Source organism: Pseudorasbora parva, chromosome 12, assembly GCF_024679245.1.
Source record: "Pseudorasbora parva isolate DD20220531a chromosome 12, ASM2467924v1, whole genome shotgun sequence".
Taxonomy (NCBI): domain Eukaryota; kingdom Metazoa; phylum Chordata; class Actinopteri; order Cypriniformes; family Gobionidae; genus Pseudorasbora; species Pseudorasbora parva.
The window spans coordinates 39,244,618-39,262,061 of record NC_090183.1 but is presented as its reverse complement, the minus strand read 5'-3'; the positions used below and the strand labels follow the sequence as shown (position 1 = coordinate 39,262,061).

The 17,444-nt window shown below is 38.4% G+C and overlaps 1 protein-coding gene across 2 annotated transcripts in view; it reads right to left on the bottom strand.

Moving 5' to 3' along the window:
* Positions 1-17,444, bottom strand: part of LOC137094505 (contactin-4) — a 139,659-nt gene that overhangs the window by 18,883 nt on the left and 103,332 nt on the right. For both annotated transcript variants that reach the window (XM_067460240.1, XM_067460241.1), the window contains 5 exons: positions 15,110-15,237; positions 11,314-11,486; positions 7,802-7,919; positions 7,267-7,425; positions 4,540-4,689 (listed from right to left, as the gene is read on the bottom strand). In XM_067460240.1, coding sequence (XP_067316341.1) covers positions 4,540-4,689; positions 7,267-7,425; positions 7,802-7,919; positions 11,314-11,486; positions 15,110-15,237 — 728 coding nt within the window. The remainder of the gene's footprint in view (positions 1-4,539; positions 4,690-7,266; positions 7,426-7,801; positions 7,920-11,313; positions 11,487-15,109; positions 15,238-17,444) is intronic.

Here is a 17,444-nt window from a genome sequence, read left to right as displayed (position 1 = left end):
TATGCAGGGCTCTACGCTAACTTTTTTCTTGAGGAGGACTTGTGCTCCTAATTAAAAAAATTTAGGAGCACATTCAAAAATTTAGGAGCACGTTCTAATCGATCAAACACATTCCAATTATAACTTTCCTATTACAGGACGATATTTGTCCTTTAATGTCCAGGGTCATTTTTACCATTTTAAGAGCAATGTTTTCTAATCTTATTAAATGTATGCATCATCTGTCAATTTCTTAAATTCAACATAATTCTGACATAATATTATCATTAACTTCTGAGAGTACAGCACAAATACACACACACACACACACACACACACACACACACACACAAAGCAGAACTGAACTTCATACAATCAAACACCTATGCATTTAATGCATGAGTTAATGTTGAATGAATGTTTTACATATACGTTTTTGAATTTAGAAATATGTATAAATTAAACTTTAAAAGTTTAATATTTTAAATAAAAAAGTCCATGCAAAGTATAAATATGAAAATAAAAACCGCCAGTAGGTGGCGGCAAGTCATTCAGTCAATAATTCAAAACACAAGATTCATTTGAATCGAATCGCTTGGAGATGCGAATCAGTTCTGGTGTGGCTTTGATTTTCACAAATAGGCAGTGACAGTGTTGTGGCTAAAACATTTGTTACTTAATATCAACTTGTCTATTAGATTTTTGTACGAGATCAGTATCACACATGCAATCATGCCAATACTCGGAGCTTTAGCAAGCTGTAACTTTTGGCGCTCTGGCGCTTCATAAACAGAACCGCATGCGCCTCGCGGGAGAACATTGCTACCGGATCTACTTCTCTCTGTTTGTGGTGAGTCACGCAGATATTGTGCTAATCCGCAGCGGGAATAATTTATTTTGTGTGTACAATGATTCAGAATGAGACAAAAACCCGGTTTGGAAAAAATCTTCATGATATACTCGCTCATTATATACATTGCATGAATCACAGCATGATTCACACATGCTGTTTAAAAAAAAATACTAATGTGATAAAGATTAACTCAAGGGCTTTTTAAATGTATTAATACATTATTGTTTGATGGCATTTATGCCCCAAGCATCCGCTAATTTCTGGGCTTCTTTATGATAATCCAAATGTGGTATCTCCTGTGGTAGTTAATTTTGAGTTGGCTGTAAATAAACAGCGCGAGGCGTCTGGTAAAGTGCGCATGGCTGCGTCACACACGTTTCACTTCAATCGTTGTAAACAATCGTTGTTCGAAGTGCTGCCTAGTCCGTCGCACACGTTTTTGCACTTCTTCTGCTGACTGAAGGCATGCAAAGCAGTTGATTGCAGTAGGAAACATAGCCTAACAGTTTCTCAGTTTTGTTGATTCACTCAGTGTTTTAGTTTTTATTCCGATTGTACACATCCATTCATGAGAATCGATCGGGTCACTCGCACCGGTGCGCCTAAATATTTTTTCACAGTCGCACGCAGTAATTTTTAGGCGTAAATGCGCCCAAAATGGGCGTTATGTAGAGCCCTGTTATGTGTATGTGCAGTACAGGCCAAACGTTTGGACACATTATTATTTGTAATGTTTTTGAAAGAAGCACCTTGCTCATCAAGCTTGCATTTATTTGATCAAAAATAAAGTTTTTTTTTTTTAATTTTGTGATATATTATTATAATTTAAAATAATTGGTTTTCAATTTATTATAATTTAAATTATCATTTATTTCTGTGATGCAAAGCTGATTATGATCCTTCAGAAATCATTCTAATATGATGATTCATTTTCAAAGTAGGGAAGAGTTCTGCTGCTTTATATTTTTTCATATCATGTGATCCTTTTTTATAGCCTAGAAATCTAGACGCACCCTAGCGGCAGCAAATCTAATCTGCCCGCGAGTCTAGCAACTCTCTAGCCTGGATGCCAGCCGAACTCAGCCCCGCCCACAACATTTTTAGGTCGGGCAGTTCGGTCTGGCCTTGCTCCATAGAGGAGTAATTATCTCCCAACAGAAACTGTTCGGACCAATGAAATCATCAGGGCGGGCTTTAGACGACGACGGACAGATGATCAACAGTAACGTAATCATCACGTCATCAAAGGGGCTTGGATTATATTTTTTTGAATCCTAAACGGAGAGCTTGTTTGTATATGTATTCACCTTCACAATTTCTCTCAGAAATGATGATCATGTTGGGTAAGTATTCTGTGTATCATTACTTTTTTTTTTTTTTTTTACAACACCGGCAAAGATCGTGTATTCCAGCCTGATTCCAGCGCGCGTGCAGACAGGGTTGCCAAGTTTTTACAACAAAACCCGCCAACTACTAGCCCTAAACAATAGCTTCTCGGGGGGTTCTCCGGGGGGAAAATGGTGTTTGGGGGGTAAAATGTGTGTTATTTTGGCAAGGTCGCCTGCTAAAATTCGTACTCATGGGTCTATATATCACATAGTCGCTTCAACCCGCGGACATAGAAAACAACGAGTGGGGAAAAAAACCCAGACTTGGCAACACCATGGGCAACACAGTGCAGTTGAACTATGTTGACATTTGACAATGCGTCGCTTCGTTGTTCTGATTGGTTGTAGGTCTATCCAATTGATGTCTTTCCTGGTTCGGTTAAAACACGACCCATAATCACAGCCCAATGGAGCAGTTTCAGACTCATATTCTGACTAGAATTGAGTATGACCACGTCAGGCTAGCAACTCTCAATACACTTCAGAGCTGTAAACGCCAAACTCTGTTTGGGCCAATCACATCGTGTATAGAGTTGTTGGGCGGGGCTTAACATAATGATGGCCGAGTTGCGCTTGCGTGCTTCTAGTACGCACAGAAGCTGGCGAACGGCGGTCTTTCGAATCAGCTTTGACCGTGACTCTAGAAGACTTGGAGTTAAGCTTTTCTCTGAGAAAAGAACAAAGAACGGCACTGAAGTCATTCTTAAAAAGGGAAGATGTGTTCAGAGTTTACCGATCGGATACGGCGAATGTTTAATCTATCAACGAGCTCTGTTTCACCTTCGTTGCTCTGGTTGGTGTAGCGCTATCCTATCGCGTACAGAGGGAGTTTGAAAGACAACCGTTTATCCCGCCCCTCGGATTGAGCTGTCAATGGTGAGTTTCCAGACCAAACATCTTGATGTGGGTCTGGCTTGTCAGGCTAACTTTTTTATAATACTTTGATGAAAAAAAGTAATAAAAAAAAAGTTAAACAAAAAAACAAAAACAAAAAAACAAACAAACATATGAGTCGATGAGTTGATGAGTCAACATAAATATACATATAAAAAGAAGCAAATGTTTTAAAAATAGAAATCATTTGTAACAACAATTTACACTACTGGTCAGTAATTTGGGGTCAGTCATTTTTTTCTTTCTTTTTTTGAATCAATTTTATTCAGCAAGGATGTGTTAAATTGATACAAATTGATAGTAAAGGAGATTTATATTATTTGAAAATATGTTTTTATTTTGAATAAATGCAGTTCTTTTGATCCTTTTATTAATCAAATATATTAGGCAGCAGAACTGTTTCCAACACATAATAAATCAGAATATTAGAATGATTTCTGAAGGATCATGATCACTGAAGACTGGAGTAACGAAGCACAGAAATAAGTGATAATTTAAAGTATAATAAATTAAAAACCAAATATTTTAAATTGTAATAATATAGCACAATATTTAAAAAAATTCTGTATTTTTGATCAAAATTAAGAGACAGTCACTAAATATTGCTTTTTCTCTCCCAATGTTTACACTGGCTGGGAGAAAATTAATTAAAAGTAAATAATGCCCAATTCCCCAGCCAAAGGGAAAACTAATAACTCCAATTATATCCATTAACACTACATAACTATTTACACTATTATCCCCACAATACAATGCAATATGGTAACTTTAATGACAGAAAATGACCCGTATTGTTGATTTTCACAGTACAATTTAACCGTATTTTAAAAGACATTGCTGTTAAATAAATAGTGTACAAATATAACTTTGTCCACCAAGTTTTATTTGCTGAATAGTTGGAATCTGAAGGAAACAGCTGTTTGCATGTCAGTGATAGAATCATGCAGTACCCGAGCTTAAAATAGAGCTTTTCAAGCGTTACTGCCTCATGTAGAATGCTGGAGAAGTCCACTCAATTTTTGTTGATGTCGACGTGAATTATTGATAGCTGCATTTCCTGACCACTGATGTCCAGTGTGTAGCAGGCTTGTGTTAAAGAATATAACTACGTGAGCTACATTTTATTCTGTCCTAAATTTCCATGCAACCACATTTTCATGGTTTCATACTAATTAACTAAAAACGGCAGCCCTTCTGCGATGCCAGTCTGATTTCTGCGTACCTAATTTGTCTCCTAATTATTTTGCAATTTGGATGTTCCCAGGAAAACCGGTGTGAATGCATGAGTGTTTATTTCTCATGCCTGAACTCTATTATGAGGAGTCACTCCCGGTGATTTAAACTAATTATAGAATTAAATTACATTTTCTCCTTCCTGATGTATTAGAGATGACAGATATGGAATCAGGAGGGATGGGCTCATACCTGCAGCTTTGGTGCGAACGGGCTTGGATGGCACACTGGGTTCTCCCACCCCCACGCCGTTGATAGCAACAACTCTAAATTCATAATCTACCCATGGATTTAGATTCACCGCCGTCGCTTGAATCATCTGTCCAGGCACAGAATCAGGAACTAGGATTAAAGAAAATTTGGAAAGGAAAAACACATCAATGCCCATCTGCACAAATGAGTAACCTAGCATAATTATTTTGGTCTATCTTGGCAATTGCCACAAATTCTTCTTTCTTTAGTGCATTTACACACACACACACACACACACACACACACACACACACACACACACACACACACACACACACACACACACACACACACACACACACACACACACACACACACACACACACACACACACACACACACACACACACACACACACACACACAAAACTTGCATGAATCACATTTACATGACTCACTCAAAACCAAGCATATGGACAGTTGTTTATATCCGATTATACACTGCCCAGCCAAAAAAAAAAAAAAGAAAGAAAGTTGCTGTTTGGATTTAAATGGGCAATGCTTAAGAGTCTATGACTGGATCATTATTGTAGTTATTATTATGTTTATAATAGTGCTGTCAATCAATTAAAAAACAACAACTAATTAATCTCACATTTTTTTCTGTAATTAATAGCAATTAAAACCATCTGAGTTTTTAATATTTTTATATTGTAATAATGTCACAGTTACTCTCCAAATTAATGCAGAAACAACTTGAAGACAGTATATTTTAAATATTTGTTGTAATGGCATCAGCCAGTCTCACTAACACGAAAACTGATACTGATGTCTCTATTTAAAACATTAATGAAAGATATTCAACATTACAGTATCATTGAAAGCTATCAATTTCAACATTTATTAGGCTTTTTTTAAAGTTAATTTAAAACAATCCTGACATATTTATTCAATATAGACAAATTGTATAAAGTTACCAAAGATTTTACAGTCTTAACTGCATCAATTATAAATTAATTATGAATATAGATGAATCATTATTAAAGCTACAACTTTCTCATTTACCCGTGTTCAATAATGACAGACATCACAGCAACTGTTTTATTAGGCTGCTGTCACTTTAAGACCTGGCGCTGCCGAACATGATGCGGATCATTTTCTCATAACTCTTTAAATTAATTTAAAACATTAGTTAACTAATTTAAGGCTGCTCTTTTAAGGATACTCGGCCAAACTGGCATTTTGGCATAATTCTGTGCGTTACTGTTTGTTAAAGAGCAAAAGAGAACTTGATACTGGCGTGCGTCTTTAACACAGGAAATTCACAGAAAGCTCATTTTCTTTTGTCTTGTTACACCTTAATGGTTAAAAAGCATTTGTATGAATGAAAGTGTGATCATATAATGTAAGGCTAGCCAGAGGATGACAGGAAAAACAGAGGCTGCATAAAACAAAAAAAAATTAATTGCATGCGTTAACACGCTAATTTTGACAGCACTAGTTTATAAATAAATTTGGAGATTTTATTTCCATCAAGAGGTGCATCAATATTAAGTCAAGATGTTGTATTGCCGATACAAGAGCCCAGCACTCTGTAAAGTCTCCTCCAGCAAACCCCAAATACCTTCAATTAATTTAAAGTGTTACTTCAGCGATTAGCATATGGCTTTGTATCAGTAGAAACCTTGAAGTATAATCAAATGATTGTGCTTTCCCCCCTTATATCCCCCTGAGACAAGAGATTAATGCATTTTATTTCTGGAAAAATTCCTCCTATGATGCAAATTGCCGATATTTGCATCATAGGAGGAATGTTTGGCCAAAGGCTAAAGACTACAGCCAGCAGAGGGAGCCATTTCCGCATGTTTTGAACCCACACATGGGGAATGGAGATTACACTCAGAACTCACTTCGCAGCTACAGGCACTCATTTAAACGGAGCGATGGTGAGCAATGTAAGTCTTTTAACTTCTCAAATTAATTTCTATGAAAGTTAAGCTTGCAAAGGCATGAACTGAAACGCGCCAGACTGAACTTGCGTAGTGAACATATGCCGTGAGTGTAGTCGCGATTACCTCAGCTCTCATCATGAGACCTCATCAGCTCATTTATCTCACTCCTGCAGTCAGTGTTCAGTGCTGTGATACTCGCGCGGTGACTCGCTCATTATATTGAACAGACACGTTCAGTTTTTAATTGTAGTGTCTTCTCCAACTCAGTCACAGTAATCTAGTGGGTGGCTTTGGGAATGGCCCCACAGGGCATTCTGGGAATTGTAGTCTTTCATCCCCAAGAGACAAATATACATTTTCTGTCTTTTCTCAGTCTAGAAGACTATAAAATAATTTCACATTTCTACTACATTGATGATCCAGTTTAAATACAGATTCATCTTCCCAGCGCTGAAGTAGTCCTTTAAGGTCTGGATTCAGTGGTGCCAATTCATGTGTGAAAATTATTCTTTATGCTCCCTCCCAACCATTCATTCACAATTTGAGCCTGATTAATCTTGATATTGTCATCCTGGAATATGGCCATGATGGGCCTTCCTGCATGGTTGTATAAGAGATTTAAGTGATCTACACACTCCATTAATTAGGGGTAGAACATGCCAGAAACATAACTCATAATTGACTCTTAAGCGTTTGCCTATTTAAATCCTAACAGTTACTTTTTTGCAGGGCAGTTTATAAACAGATTTGACAAGAAAGTATGCAGACTGCTATACCAGTTTTGACCGCCTGCCATCCGATTGAGAAAGGGGTCCTGGCTTGCACGATGTAGAGGGTAACGGGACTGTGGTTGTCGGGTCCGGGGCCCCATGAGAGCTGAGCGGTCCTGTCCGTGACGTCCCCCACCAACACACCCACCGGAGCACCAGGGGGCCCTGACAACACCGCCGCCAAAGAGACAAAAAGGACTCTAACTTGCTGTGTATCCTCATCAGAGAAGGGCACAGCAAGGTGACCAAGTACCTTGCAATGTGAGACAAGTCTGCCCACAAAAGCCGACATGTTTAATATTCAGAACCAGGGAGAGAGATCCTTCACTTGATGATGGAAATACAAAAGGTTCTAAAGAGCACGAAGCAGGGAATTAATGCATTGATTTCAGATACTCCTGTAGTCATTACTTCAAGAGCTGAATCACAGAATACAACAGAAATAGCGGGGCAAATTGTAAGGGCTTTTTAATTTATATTTGATAAATGCTCAGAAAAGTGTAGAATACTGAACAGCCTCCTTGTGGAAAGATGCACATACCTCTGATAATTAAGTCTGCCGCTGCAGACACACTGTCCACTGCTGTATGCACCATGCAGACGTACTTTCCAGAGTGCCTCAGCTGCACGTTTCTGATCATAAGATCTCCAGAAGATCCCTATAAAAAGAGAGTACCGTATAAAAGATTCCTATCTATCTATCTATCTGTCATCCATCCATCCATCCATCCATCCATCCATATATTCGTATATATACCATTTAAAACCATATGATAAGAAAATTGTGGTATATAAAAAGTATCAAAATACCATGGTAGTATCATCTGATAACTTTTTAAAATTGGCAATACTATGGTATGTTTTGATTACTATATTTGTGTATTATGGAATGTAAATGCTACACTGAGGTACTTCAAATTAACCATAGTATTAAAGTGCTTTTTAAAGTTGGGGTAAGTGTTATTTCAAAACGGACAAAGGCCGAGTCCAATAACAAACTCGTAGCCAATCAGCAGATAAGGGGCGTGTCTACTAATGATGGTGAGAAGAGAGCGCTCAGTGCATGTCATTATTCACAACACACATGACGAACATTAGCCTTGAAAATACTTGTGTGTCATGTTCGGTTGTTTTTTCATTTGCGATCGTATTGTGGCTCACTTCAGCGATGATAAAGACCCGTTCATTTCCACACCGTATGGAGCGTCTAAATCTCCTCACTGTCTGTTACAAGCATCAGCTTACAAAATGTGTCCGACAAGTAAGATACTACACTCCTAATATATGTTTGTTTCCTCTTTTCATGATCTATATAACCCTAATCCGGTCATAATTGTAATATGTCGTGGTTAGACTCGTGTACTATCGAGTTGTCATGAGAACGGTTTGTGTTTTTGTGATCAATATAACTCTAATCTGGTCATAATTATATTATGTTCATTAGTTAGACTGTCTTGCTTGTGTACTATCGAGTTTCTCATGAAAACAGTTTTTGTTTTTGTGATCGCTATAACTAATCTGGTCATAATTGTAATATGTTTTTAGTTGGACTCGTGCTTGTGTACTATTAAATTCTTCATGAGAACGGTTTATTTTGTGATCGTTATAACTCTCTAATCTTGTCATAATTGTAATATGTCGTCAGTTAGACTGTCGTGCTTGTGTACTATCGAGTTCTTCATGAGAACAGTTTGTGTTTTTGTGATGGAAAGGGTGACTTTTTCATTGAAAATTCGACCTGGATTAGTAACGCACAGATTCAGCAATAGTCGTTGCCTGGATTACGTATGAGCTATCAAAATAGGGCCGAGACCCTTTTTGGGGGTAGGGGCGTGCTTGTTTTGGTGATTTGAAATATCAACAACGGTTACCACAAAGCACTTACTCCACCTTTAAAATAATTAATCAAATTAAGGCAATGTAATGAGTAAATAACTGAACAGACAATTATAAAATGGTACATATATTGCTATATGTTACACTACCGTTCACAGGTTTGGTGATTTTTAAATGTTTTTAAAAGAAGCATCTTATGCTAAACAAGACTGCATGTACGATCTATATTCTATTTTAATATATTTTGAAATGTAATTTATTCTTTTGATGGCAATTTTATTAATCCAGTATTCAGTGGATTCAGGATCACACGATCCTTCAGAAATCTTTCTACAGTGTAAAAAAAAAATTCAGGTCTCCAAATGAAAATTTTCAATAGGGGTGTCCATGGTTAAGTGGCGTCAATGACGTGCCTTGAATTTAGTTGTAATATATGTTTGCACCCCTAGAGACCGCCAGAGCGCTCCCAGACATTTGTAATATCCACAAGAAGAAGTCATGACCAGCTTTCTAAGCGGGCAAAGAAAGCGTGGGAGCACTTTAAAAAGGAGAGTGACGGGGCAAAATGCAAGTATTGCAATGCAGTGCTTACCGCATTTTCAGGCTATAAATTGCTCCGGAGTATGAGTCGCATCAGTCAAAATATGCGTCATGAAGAGGAAAATAACATACGTCGCACTGGACTAAAAGTCGCATTAGGGCAGAAGCAGAGCGCGAGCCGCGCACGCTGTGCATAACGGAGCAGAAGAAAGAAAGTTTGAAGTGAGAAACTTGTGAATGACTAGAGAAAAGCAGACGTTACTTTAACTGTAATGAAGAAAACAAAAAAGCTAATCGCGGACTGAAAAGCAAGATGGCCAGAGCTGAAGGGACGAGTCCACAGATGCTTGAACTCTCTCAAGAGGAGAGGCTCCGCCGAGCGAGTCAAACGCTGTCTGTGTGAATCATTCTCGGCTGCATATTTTACTAACGTTACATGCTCTAATCGTGCAGGCGCCCTCGCGGCCACTCACATTGCTCGTGAACTGGAGCGCATCTCATCCTAATTTAACGAAACTCAGCGTACGCCTCGCAGACATGAAATAGATCTTAAGAAACTTGAAATGTCTTTTAACAATTTAAAACGAAAAGAAATAGGCTATTATGTAATCCATGATGTGCATTTCTCTATATAGGCGCGTTCACTACGGAGATGGCGGTCGTCAAATTAATAAACTAAAAATAACCCTGACGCACACTATGGTTAACCGAGTATTAACCGCTAAGGGTCTCGGTTAACGGTTAATGAAAAACTTGAAAACGTGTAGCCCTAATTTTCAAGTGACTGATCACATCAAAATCTTTCAGTTGGCAGAACCTAATTTCTGTTAATTAAATCTCAATTCGGCTAACTTTTTTACAGTGTAATATGCTGATTTTATGTGTTCAAAATACATATTTTGAACTCAGTTGTGCTACAAAATATTTTTGTGGAAACTGATTTTTTTTTAGGATTCATGAATAGTGTGTTCAAATAATCGGAATTTATTTGCAAATTATAGATGCATTTAGTGTCATTTTTGAACTATTTAAAGCATTCTTGCGGAATGAAGGTATTATTTTGTTCTTACTGACCCTAAACTTTAGAACGGTAGTTTTATGGTGATACTGTGGTACTTTTGTAAGGGAAACTTTAAAGTATTTAAAATATTTTAATCATGACACATTTGAACAACATCAGGGAACACATGGCAGTGAAGTAGCTAAGCTGATCTAACAGTTGATAGGCTCTTCGGTTCAGATAGTGTTCCTTTATCTCACTTAAACAAGCAATCCCACTGTTGTCAGTGAAAGCCGCCTTTTGTGCATTTGATCATTGGTCTCTCCAGGTTCTCAAAAGGAATACTTGACAACCTGAAAAGCTGGATGATCTACACAGTCAGAGAGTGGTTCCTGTGGATAGCTATTTGAGGTTCACTGTGTGTTAAACAGAGTGCGATGAAAATCCTGTAATCAGACAGATTTGTGTGTCTGTGTTGAGAGCAGCCAGGTACCCTTGTACTCAAGTTCCTTCCATTGCTAGCTGAGATACAAATAAGTCAAAACGGCAAAAAAATCTCAATCCTTCCTCACTCGCATTGCTCTACCCCTAGTTTGTTCAAACGGGAATCCAAGGCTACAGTAATTCAGAAATACGACATTTGTAGCTTTGAATTATAATGACTGACAGAAACGCACCCCTCCAATCATCCCGAGGTGGTCGTGTCTACTGAAATCAATGAGCTTCCCATTGAAGAACCACTTGAAGACGGGGTGTAGAGTGGAGTCTTTAGATACTTCACAAGGCAAGACGATGCTCTCCCCAACCGTGCCATCCATACTCAAAGGGGGGACTGTAATCTTGGTCGGTTCTATCCAAAAAAAAAAAAAAAAAAAACAGAGAAAAAGAGACAAAGGGACCATGAGAGGCTTTCACTTATGCATTACTTCAAATTTGTTGTAAAAATTGATGGGGATGGGTTTGGTCCCCCTCATATGACATTGTGTTCCGTTTAGATCGCATTCTGGCTTCTGTGCCATTGTCCTAGAGAGTGGAGCACTAGTCTTAGCCTAAGACATCATGCCCACAGACCGTTGGCTGCAACATGACATCATGACTTTGGTTAAACATACATGCTACTTTCTAAAGCCAAGTGGCGTGTTATCTGTACACATTTTGCTTGTGTCCACAAGGTAAATGGATTTATAAACATACTAAATTATGTTTTTTTGAAAATGTACAAATGCAGAATGTTTCTTGTGATGGTTAGGTTTAGGGGCAGGGGCAGTGCGTGTGTGTGTGTGTGTGTGTGTGTGTTTGTGTGTAATGGGTAGGTTTAGGGGCTGGGGCAGTGTGTGTGTGTGTGTGTGTGTGTGTGTGTGTGTGTGTGTGTGTGATGGGTAGGTTTAGGGGCATGGGCAGGGACGGTGTGTGTGTGTGTGCGTGTGTGTGTGTGTGTGTGTGTGTGTGTTTGTGTGACCTGGTAATCCCTACGTTATGGAGACAAAATGTCCCCACAAAGATGGCAATATCCGAAATCCTTGTCCTTGTGGGGACATTTTTAGGTCCCCATGAGGAAAACAGCTTATAAATCACACAGAAGGAGTTTTTTTGAGAAAGTAAAAATGCAGAATGTTTCCTGTGATGGGTAGGTTTAGGGGCAGGGGCAGTGTAAGGGGATAGGATGTACAGTTTGTACAGTATGAAATCCATTACGCCTATGGAAAGTCCCCATAAAACATGGAAACACGACATGTGCGTGTGCGTGTGCGTGTGCGTGTGTGTGTGTGTGTGTGATGGGTACACTGTCAGAAAAAAGGTAGAGTGCTGTCACTGGGGCGGTACCCTAAGGTACAAAACCGAAAAGGTACTACTATTTAAGGTACTAATTCACACTCTTAAAGTACTGATGTGTTCCTTTTAAGGTACTAATATGTGCCATTTAGGGGTGAGTAAGGTACAAAGATGTACCTTTTCACTTTTGTACCTTAGGGTACTGCCCCAGTGACAGCACTGTACCTTTTTTTTTTGAGAGTGCAGGTTTAGGATCGCATGAAAATCCTGTAATCAGAAAAGCAGGTTTAGGGGCTGGGGCAGTGTGTGTGTGTGCGTGTGTGTGAGGTTTAGGGTTAAGGGCAGTGTAGGGGGATAGAATGTAACGGTCGTTATCCGATTGGTTGAATTCTACAGGATGTCCGCGAGACGAGTGTTTTGCCATCTTTAATGGTCCGCCTAGAAACAAATGCTGTGAAGCCAAACTCCCTTGTGGAAGAAGAATGGCATCCTTTTTACATCTGTGAATATGAGCACGTACTAGGATCAACTAAATGCTGGATTTTCAAAAGTGTTTTGGTCCGCGGCTCCATTGTTGCAGTTAACTTGCACAACTTGCGTTTTTGAATGAATAATTTATATATGCACGCCGGTCTGTTTTTGGAGGGACAACAACTTTACATGTTCACGCCCCTTGATGTGGAACAAAACAAACTGTGATTGGTTGCGTTACATGTCAGTCAAACATCCACTCGGGTGGTCCTTGACCAATGAAAGCTGTGATAGAGTCTAGACCTTCTGTTGTCAGTTCGAAGGTCTGGCTACGTAAGTGTAAGCCCTTAAGTTACAACTTCAAACTATAACTCACAACTTTTTAGCATTCCAGGCAAAGTCACGCCTGCACTTTCATGGATAGAAGGTCAGAAAAACATGGGTTACGGGTTGTCTGGAATGTGGCATAAGCTCCATTCAGGTCCAAAACACTTGCCTGGAAGTTTGTAGAAATATTGAAGACCTAAATTAGCTGGTTCAGGTGTGTTTAATTAGGATTGGAGTTGAACTTTGACACCACTGCTGTTAAGAATGTAGAGAATTTTCTAAATTGACTAAACCTACATTGTTCTGGTTGGGAGAGCAGCTAGACCGGCATATATCACTTTAAACCTGCTAAAATAATAGGCTAAATTTTAAGTCAAGATCTATGTGTTGAGCTAATAACTGTAAGAGAGAATCTGCCTCATTTTAAAATTAATTTAACAAACAAAGTTATATATATATTGATATATTAGTGGTGGGCCGGTATCGGCGTTAACGTGAGATTCTTATTGGTGCCAAAAAGATTTACGGCGTTAATCTATTCTCAAATTTGGGTTGGGAGCTGGGTCTATACCAGCGTTTCCCAACCGGGGTGCCGCGGCACCGGACATGAGCAGTGTTGCCATGTAAAAGGTGCCGACACGCACTTGCACCGTGGTTCATCTCACATCTGATGACGCATCTTTAATATTGGTTGTAAGACATTGTCTCTATATGCCTTAAGTGAACTCTATACAGTCGAGAAAGACTCGGGCACATATCCCTGCATTAGGTCTTAAAGGGGCAGTAGCCTTTACCGTCTGTTTAATATCAAACAAAAGATAAGGACATCACTCACTGCTCTTGAGCTTTTGTGAGTTTAATAAGGATTAATCTTTATTACAATTTCTCTACCTAAAAACTAATGTTAGACCTACCCGAAAAGCATTGTTTATTTTAGTAGTATCTTTGCTCAATAGTATTTATTTGTGCTGCTGCTTGTATTTAAGTTACTTGTTCCTATTTCCTTTATTTTTATTTTATAACTTCTTACAAAATAAAAAGTTGCCCCTCAGAAAAATTAACTTTCCTGTCTTGTCAACTTTATAGCCTGGTGCGCGCTCTTCAGGAATGAAGGGACGTGATGTATATCACGGCACAGAAGTATGCACACTCAAAAGTAATCTGTTTAGGTCGTTTACATGGTGAATTGTTTCGTTTGATCAGTTTATGAAAAGGTTTATCCCACCCCTCTCAAACCGATTTCGGTTTGGGCATTTTTATTCTGATTGAGGTATTTATATGGTGCATTTTTATTCGTAATGGACTTTTAAACCGATTACAATGGTCCATGAAAACTATTATTTGGGTAGCACACACATTCTGAAAGCCTTCGGCAGAATTCAGATGAGCCATTTAAATCTAGATTAATCTAGATTAATTTTAAAATTAATCTAGGCCCACCTCTAATATATATAAAAGCAATTTTTTGTACTAAATTTGAATAACCCTACTTGAAGCCATGAAAGTGTCTGAAAACATGTATATGCCTTCAGTTATTAAAGGAGTAAATTGAAAAAAAAAAAAAAAAACGAAATAATTTTTTTTCTAAATTTGCAACAGCAGCATATTTTTAATTAAACATGCAGAAAGTGACTGGGGAGACAAGGAGAAAATCTGCTCCCGGTGCTGTGGACGGCTAAGGATTTTTTCACACCAACGGCAGGACCAATAACTCACACATGACAAAAGCTTGGATGAGTTATACCTCTGTCAAACCGGCAGGAACATAAAACAACTATATATTTCATTATCAATTTCATGCTTGGGTTGCTCACTGTTTTTCCACTGGTTTTCATCCGGTTTAAGGCGTCCGCTTAGAAGCAAGAGCAATGTGCTGTTTTTGAGATGTGAAAAGTGTTTTACCTTTGACCACTAAAGTCCCGGAACTGCTGGATGTACCAAAGGGGTTTCTGGCAATGCAAGTGTACCTCCCAGCGTCAGATTTGGTAACGTTGGCGATCTTGAGGGTGCCGTCCTCTAAAATGGTCCGCCTAAATAGTAAATAAAAATGTAATGAATGGAAGAACTAATGGAATCTTGTTATAACTTTGTTTTAATAATAAATACATTATCTGTACTCACAAACATTTGGCGTACTTGATTTTTAAAGAAATTGACAGTTTTATCCAGAAATGATACATTACATGGATCAAAAGGGAGTAAAAATGCATCCAAAATCTTCAACTTATAGAACCGTGTCAGATAGAGTAAAAATATTTGGGCGGAGAAATTGACAGTCTACTGGAATAGATCAAAGAATAAGCAAAGATGGTCTTTTACCCAACACATTCTCTGACACACAGTCTGCTCAGGTACTGGATCAGAGCTTTACTGTTCAAAGATATAGCAACCTTCTTTCCTTCCTTCTTGCCTCCCCAAAAGGAATTATTAAAGAGTCAGACTCCCAACTATACCAGACAGAAAAACAACCCCGTATTTGTCTCTGTATGCTTGCGTTTCTGTAGAAAATAATTTAGATTAAATAACCACATCCAGAATGTTCAACAGGATACAGTCAGTCAATGGGATTAAAGTTCCACATTCACAGGTGAATAGTGCTATATTAAGACCGAGAATAAAGAGAGAGGGAAGAGTATGTAAAGGAGAAGCTGATTCGTTCAGGGTTGAATTCTTACCTGGGGTCTTATCATTATCCAACATATGAAAGATGATATCGACACATTAAAAGGATTTTCCAAAAATGCCTGGATCATGTGAGGAGATGTTGATAGCATCTGACTGAGATTTGACTTCGCAAAAGAGCTGCAATAGCACAGCCAAAACTGATTCTCTCACTCTCTTTAAACAGGTTTTTATTAGTGGTGGTTGTTTAAACACAGGTTATGGATTTTCATAACCCCTAATCCTCGGTATTAAACACATATTTTGGCCTATATGAGTGACAGCTAAAATTATGTGTTTTGTGTAGGAGAGGTGTGTGAGATGATAAGCGCATTGTACATGATAATTTATGCATTGTAAAATGAAAAAAAGATTAATAAAAATACATCGCCAACAAACCATGCTAACAAAATCCCATAGACTTGCATTGAAGGAGGCACCAGATACATTAAATGCTTAGACTAGTCTTACAAGTAGTCAGCTTGTATTAGTATTTCCTTTAAGACAATTACATAAAAAACATAAATCGGTCTAAATTTGAATATGAAAAATTTGACTGATTGGGCCCTATTTGGGTGAATGATCTGTTGAAATGCGACGGCAGGCGTGATCACATCACGTCCAGCGGCACGTTTTAATTACAAATGCACTCGCACCCATTGTCTGAAAATGAGGTGTGTTAAGGCGCATTGCTGCTATTTCGAGGCAACCGACAACGACTGCACCATAGACACACAAAAACCTGGTCTAAAGTCAATAGGGCAGTACTGTTATTTAAAGGACACGTTAGTAATGTGCGCCTATAGGGACACAGGGATGTGCATCACCACACACACATCTTTAAATATTATAAATAAAAGGATTCCTCTCTGGAGAAGCGTTAGGTCTTTCAGCTTGCAAACTCCGCCATGGTGCGAGCGCAACTGGCTTTTAAAGGGAAAGGGAGATGAGACTCTGATTGGTTTGTTGCACGTTACGCCCTGACTCATTAAGAGACTGGGTACAGCCATTTTGGACAATGCGTATGGAGCGTCAACTGTTTTTTTTCCATTATTAAACTACCAAAAAGTGGATTCTGACACGCTCTTGCTCCTGCACCATGCCAAACACGGAATTTTCCGTTATTTGTGAGAAACTGCTTCCCTGCCAAAAACAGAATTTTCAGTGTTTCCACTGTTAGACGCTAGGTGGCGCTATTGCACATCTTCTGAATGAGTACTGAATCTCCTGATCAAAACACAGCAGACTATCGTATACATATATGTGATTGCATGTAAGCAAATGCATATGCAAAATAATAAAATAATTGCTTTTTTTTATTAAACTTACCCATATTCATGTGTTAATAAAAAAGGAATGCATGCAGCTAGAATAAAACATTTGAAATATATATATTTCATATTCATCAAACAAAATATTCTATGGACTATTCAATTTTTGTGAAAATGGCCAAAAACCCTAGCGGTGGCAGGCAACTTAAAAAAAAACAAAAAAAACACTGATGGGAAAAGAGTTAACCATAGTAAGGCTAAGTTTATGAAAATGGCCAGACTTGGTTCTTTTGATTAGGAACTGG